The sequence below is a fragment of the Anarrhichthys ocellatus genome, unplaced genomic scaffold (genome assembly GCF_004355925.1).
Source record: "Anarrhichthys ocellatus isolate YVR2014 unplaced genomic scaffold, GSC_Weel_1.0 scaffold2768, whole genome shotgun sequence".
NCBI classification, from domain to species: domain Eukaryota; kingdom Metazoa; phylum Chordata; class Actinopteri; order Perciformes; family Anarhichadidae; genus Anarrhichthys; species Anarrhichthys ocellatus.
In genome coordinates this window covers 1-6,585 of record NW_022282742.1, presented here as the reverse complement: position 1 = coordinate 6,585, position 6,585 = coordinate 1, and the positions used below count along the sequence as shown (strand labels likewise).

At 39.0% G+C, this 6,585-nt stretch overlaps 1 protein-coding gene across 1 annotated transcript; it reads right to left on the bottom strand.

The window, feature by feature from the left end:
* Positions 1-2,798: 2,798 nt before the first annotated feature.
* On the bottom strand, positions 2,799-6,585 carry LOC116378543 (N-acetyllactosaminide beta-1,3-N-acetylglucosaminyltransferase 3-like). The gene is made up of 2 exons (XM_031840433.1): positions 6,534-6,585; positions 2,799-4,091 (listed from the first exon to the last, which is right to left on the bottom strand). The coding sequence occupies exon 2, from the start codon at positions 4,079-4,081 to the stop codon at positions 2,942-2,944; it is 1,140 nt and encodes a 379-aa protein (XP_031696293.1). The 5' UTR covers positions 4,082-4,091; positions 6,534-6,585; the 3' UTR covers positions 2,799-2,941.

Sequence of the window (6,585 nt, the reverse complement as noted above, 5' to 3'; positions counted from 1 at the left end):
TGTATGCAACATTTCAGATGAGAGGGAATTGTCTTACTTAAAACTAAATTGGCACATACTGTATGGACCTTAATTTAATCCTGTTTATTTGTTTTTTCATTTACTTCTGCAGTTACACTTTTTGTCCACAAGAGGACTCCCCCTGTTTCCTTTGGTGCTAAAACCAAATTAACACATCCATCCTATACCATTAGTGCTAAAATACAAAGAGATAAAACATTTAAAAATCAACTACTGCGATTGTCATTAGTAATATGTTATTCCTCAAATATGTGCTTTTATTTTTGCGCGGAGTTGCTTGTCCAAAATTGTTACATATTTTGGACAAGGTACATTAGTAAAAGTGGAAGTAAAAGTGGTACAACGTGCAGTTGACTTGCCATGTGGTCTGTATGTTGCACGTGAATTACCTGTGGGTAGATCGTGAAGTAATTTAGTACTGTAACATATTTTGGAAACAAGAGGACAACACGGTTCCATATCCCCCTTTGAGCCCACAGTCATACTTTATACACACCCCTACCGCTCTGCTGTAAATTCACTGAATCCCCAAATAAGTCATCCTTTCATTTTTATTTAAATTTCACTTAAATCTCTGACCGGTGTGAGGCATCATTGTTCTAGAGGGAAATACAAATTCCAGAGATACAGTGTAATATCTATAGAATCCAACAATATAAAAAACAGTAAGAGGTTATCACGTTCACCTCACTACAAGTAAACAATAGCTGGACACAAGTTATAACATGGTTTCATCTAGTTCTACCGCAAATATGTCCATTTCAAAACAGGGAATGGTATGAGACAGCTACATTTGCTGAAATGAGGTCTCACATTCATCAAACTGAAAAATAGTGGGCAGGTTCTCTGCATATCAACTCCTACTATTAAATGTTTCTGTTTCAGCGGGGGCTTTCAACCTCAAGCTGTATTTAGCTCTAGTCACATGGCCTTCACTTTATATTAAACATTTGCAAAAAAGTACCCCAAAAAAAGCAAATCACAACACTGGATCTTTTCAGCTTCAAGCCACACAACATATCTCTTTCTTAAAGGAGGAACAACAAGACTGAGCCATTAGATAATATTCCTCTCATATTGTCTCAAGCAGGAAGCACTCACACAAACATAAACTGATGGAATGTGGTGTAAACGGTCACCGCCCAAACAGAACAATTGTGTCATTCCTTGCCACACAAGACTATTATAAGAAGGTTTCTCAGAATGCTCTTGTTTTGTTTCATCACCACCACGTACGGTAATAACCTAATGGTGTTCCATTCTACATTGTTGATAATTGACTCATGGAAGTTGGTGTGTTTATCTTCAACTGTGCAACTCTCCCAGTATCTGATACACAGTATCTGATCACAGCCTCTGAACTCCTGCCCACATCTCGGTTCGCATTTTGTCAGCAACTCAAAGGTAAAACAGGAATTTACATCTTAATACAACAAAACAAAACTATAGAAATAAAAGGAATACGTTATGAGGTTATGGGAAGAGTAGCATGAGGAGGAGATACTGAGCAGTAAACTGCATGAATGGCAAAAGTGATGGGTCGAGAACGCCCAGTATCTTAATTGGAGAATAACCCTTAAAGTATATAACTAGCTACATGCATCTAATGGCCTGCTCAAAGTCAGAGTACTGGATCTTAATCACATGGTGGATGCTTTTGCACAGTAACTGAGGAGAAAGAAACACTCAGCTCCTTTGGTTACTGTGAGTCTGTGGTTGTTTTATTGAGAAGAGCAACAGTTCTCAGGTACTCAGTCAGGAAGTCTCTTTTCTCGTTGTCAAACAGGAATTTCATACAGTCTAGCAGTATTAAACAAAGAGGTCCCATGTCCTTAATCTGTGCTGCACATTCATTTCCCTTTAATTTTAGGTCACTTGCAAAAACTCACTTAATGGTGTTGGAATGTTTACAACTGTGCGCAGGGCTATCGCCTATGTGTGTGTATATACATATGTACACATCAGGTGTGCTCTGGAAAAGGTCTGAAAACACATTATGCACACCGAAATTTGTTTTTTTATTCATATTATATACATGTTTGATATACGCGGTACACATTTTCATCTCAAAGCCATTAACGATAAAAAAATATCCCAATATGCAGTACGACCCATTCTTAGCAGCATAACCATAAAATAGATTTGGATATTTATATATACAACAAACTGATGTTAAAAAAGAGTCCTAAAAGCATACAGCAATTTTACATGAGAATTCTTACTGGAGACCCCTTGTAATAGTTGTTAGTGCTGCTTTATAAATATATAAAGAGCATTTGAACAGTGGTTTCTGGTTGAGAAGCACTGACGTAAGGCACACTAACATACATGCGTCTCTTTCTGAACACAAATATACAGGCACATACTGACAAAAATATCTTTAAATAAAAAAAAAAGTTTTTACTTGTGAACTAACATTACATCATTAGTCTTGAGGATTTTTTATTGATATTTTTGTAAGACTGTGGACAACACAGTATACACTATCCTCCTGCATCACTCACACCTAGAGCTGGGTATTGTTTCTTTACCAGCGTACAGCAGATTGATTAACCTCCGGTTGGTCTGTAACAAGGAGAAGGAAAACAGCAACAGCAGGACGAACCGAGCAGAGCGACTGTCACATTGGTGAGATAGTTAGCTGGACATGCTAATGTCCGCAGCTTTGGTTTAGATTTTTCATTTTTTAAGATGACATTAAGCATGACTGCTGACTGCTCTCCCGCAGTGATGACATTGAGAATAAAAAATGTTCAGTTTAACCGCGCCGAAGCCTGCAGCTGAACCGTGGTAGAAAACACCTTCAACCCTTTTCTCATGATGGAGTGAAGGGCATACCTGTACTCACATTCTAAGAGCTGGTGCAGGAATCAAAGTATCAACATGCTCTGTCACCACCTTAAGTTACAGTTTGGTCCTGCTAAAGCTTTTTCTTGGAGGGACCACATTTCAGATTGGGATCATTTATTCTGTGCCACATGAGGTACAAGTGAGCTGGAAGGAATCTGTGTACCAGTAAAACTTCTTTATAATAGCAAGGATCGTATCCATCGAGTGTGCTGGAGGGAATGTGCAGTCCTGCCGTCTTTACACCCATATGAGAAGAAGGACTTAGTCCTGCTTTAGCTAGACACATCCCCATGTAAACATCATCAATGGGGAGAATAGTAATGGACTGGGACATATTGTATATGACCAAAGCTGTGTAGCCAGACAGGAGGAAGCCCCCACCGCCGCAGTAGGGGGGATATGAGTCTGACTCCTGTACCTGAACTGGGATAAAATACTTGCTCCCTGACATTCTAATGGGCCCCACGTTGTAGATCAGATGGCCAGTAAAGAGGTGCTTGCCTCCGTCGTTGTCCTTGAGGCTTTGGAGATACACGACCATGTTGTTTGTGTTGGCAAAGACGTCATCATCACCATTTAGCAGGAAGCGAGCGTTAGGACAGTTTCTTTCCATCCATTCCAGGAAGAGTATCTGCTTCAAGGTGAGGTTGTAGAATCTTTCATTAAAGTCCCATTGGAGGATGTCATTGTACTCTCGTTGCTCCACCTCAAGTAGTTTGTTTAGTCTCTCTTTCTCAAATCCAGTATCCATCGTTCCAGTGATGAAGATTCTTCGGATCCACACACCATTGTGTAACCTCTCTTTAGCCCAGGTTTTACGCAGCACCTCTCGGCGGTCGTAGTTCACAGGAGAACTTTTAATGACGAGCAGAAGGAAGACTTCTGCAGATTTATCAACTCCTCCGCATTTGTCAGGAAGGTCCAGCAGCATGGGGAAATGGCGACAGTGTCTATAATAGAGAAAGTCTTTTATATCACCAGAAAGAGAGCTGAAGCCTGTGATGTTGGCAGCAGATGCATTTCTTTGACATGTTGGCCAGGAGTACACATAGGAGTTCTTTGTGGAAGGTTGCCTTACTTGAATGTTCTCCTCTTTCACATCTATGTTGAGGTGGATGTTTTTGTGGTCAATAAAATCTTTGCAGAGATGGAGGACCAGTAGACCAAGAGCTCCCACCAGCAACACAGTTCTTGCCCTGATGTTTCTCATCCTTGAAACTCTGCAGTGACAAAACAAAGTTTTCTTATCAGAACATCTCAGTATGACATAAAACAACTAATAAGCCAAATTAGTTAATAATTGCTGAGGTGAATTAAGGTTAAGGATATCACAGCTGCACTGTCTACTGTACACTATATCAATTTAACAGAAATAAATGTGGGGAGCCACAGGTTCATAGATTTGTGCACTACCTGATCAGTGCAAATAAACCAGCAGATATACAAACATTAAATATCACGATAAACTAACCCAGAAACTCTTCTCGTGAGTTGGTGGACCAAAACAAACTTAAAGATGATTGAATATCGGACTTACATATGACAGATAACACGTGACTACACAAAGAGACGCATGTTTTTCTGTTCCTGCTTAATGTATAAGTAGGCAATGTGCTCACACATTATTCACAATGTGATCAAATGATGTAGCATCAAAGCAGTTTAAGTACACCTTGAACAACACTTTGAACTATATGAAATAGCTTTTCATGTAGTCTAATAAAAGTTTCCTCTCAGCACTGGTTTGATTTATTGTTCACATTGTTTCAACAAATCTTAACATTTGCTGTCAAGCTGTCAACAAATGAATCAAGTTCCTGTCTATGAAGGGCGTGAAGAAAAACATAATGAATATTGGGGAAGTTTAAGGTTTCACGTCCTTAATCATCAGAATTAGAATGACATTGAGAACATGGACTGTATTAGTCATCAACTCAATTTGGCTGTATGTCCCTTTGTCCTCTAATAATCATGGGTCCATAAGTGTTGAACAACTACATTGTAACTGCGTCATCAAACTGTGAACTGTGGACACATTAAATTCCTTTAACACAGGTAAAAACACAGCTCCTGCTGAGTGTATGGCCATTATATTTGTTGTAAAGTGGTAAACAGTGGAAACAGTGCAGCCATCATTTTTATGAGCAAAGCAGCTGCTGTGCCACTTTTAGTGCACCTGATCCGCTCCAACTCAAACATCCAACTCCGCTGTTAACTTAGAAATCACCAGTTTAAGTTAGCACACACCAGAGTACTTTGTTCGTCTGTTGGTCTGTCCTAAGCCAATATCGTGCAAGTTAACATTGTACTTCCTGCTCATTCTGCAGATGAGTGAAGCATTATTTCAACAAACAAATCATTTACTGGAGCTGCAACAGAGTCTGAAGGCGGTTTTAAATATCCAAAAGATTTGTTTCTGAGTCAGAGTCAAGAAATATAGACTGTAGAGTTTTACTTAATTTTATATCTACAATATGAATATGTTGCTTGACCTGCCTCTCTTAAAAACGATGCATAAAAAGAGACCTTTCTGTTCCAAAAACATAAGAGTTGGATCTGAAATGAAAACATGTTTGCTGTTTGAACTTTGTCTTAAAATATGAGGTGGGTGAATGTCCGTAAATTAAAGCTTCCGTGTATTTCCTCTTACTGCTTGAATAACAAGCAGAGGCCAGCAGGAGCGAGCAGACTGAGCGTCAGAGCAGACATGAGGTGGCTTGGCATCTGCCTGCAGAATCCTCACATGCTGCACTATTACAGTACAGAGGGTGGAAACAAACCAAATGCTCTCATGTCTCCTAAATTGGGTGGAATATGTTACATATATGATGATGTCAGGTATTTGATCATCAGAACAAACTAAATACTCATTCAGTGAAGCGTGAAAAAAGGGAAAGGCCTAACCAAATATGACATTCACTGTCAAATGTCAAATCACACACCTAGACTTAACACTCACTTCTCTCTGTAACTAAACAAGAGGAGATCCTGCAGAAAAACACACAACTGACATCTACCACATATAGGTCAATAAGAGAGCTGGGAGTCCCTCAAGTGTGTACTGTACTGTTGTATACTACAATAGTGGGTTATTTTCTTACAGTACTAGTATAATAGACTACAAAACTATACAGGTTTTTTTTTACGACTATCAGATGTCTTGATTTAGCTCATTTCCTGTGCTATTATATGAGGTGTTTCCTTCCCTCTTATTTAGTCATACAACTTTGTTTCTAAATGAACACATGAAAAATGAAGGCAAATGTCTGTTTCCATAAACCCCAGTTTTTTGAATAACCACAAATATATATAATGGAATAATAATATTCATCGTCGGGTTTAAGGGCAGAATCATTCGGCCAGCATAAAACATTGTGCTGGCAGACTTATATGAGGATAATGCACATTGTCAGGAAGTCGTATTTTGAAGGATCATGTGACTTTTGTTTAAGTCGCATAACGGATATCCATAACGATGTCATATAGACCAGTCTCTGCAAGATATAACCGTGAATACAATCTAAAATATAAGCTTTACTTTAAACCAGAAACTCCCCGGAGAAGTGGGTAACGTTATAACGTGTTATCTATAGTAAAGTGTACAAACAGCATTAGACCTATATGACGTTGTTTGTATAATTAACTAAGAGTAGGCTGCTTACCGTTAAAGGCGATAGTTCCTCTCGTGTGTCTCTGTAGCTCCAGTGATGATCA

What these genes read in the sequence shown, in the direction of transcription:
- LOC116378543 (XM_031840433.1), bottom strand. Translation starts at nt 4,081, where the DNA reads ATGAGAAACATCAGGGCAAGAACTGTGTTGCTGGTGGGAGCTCTTGGT.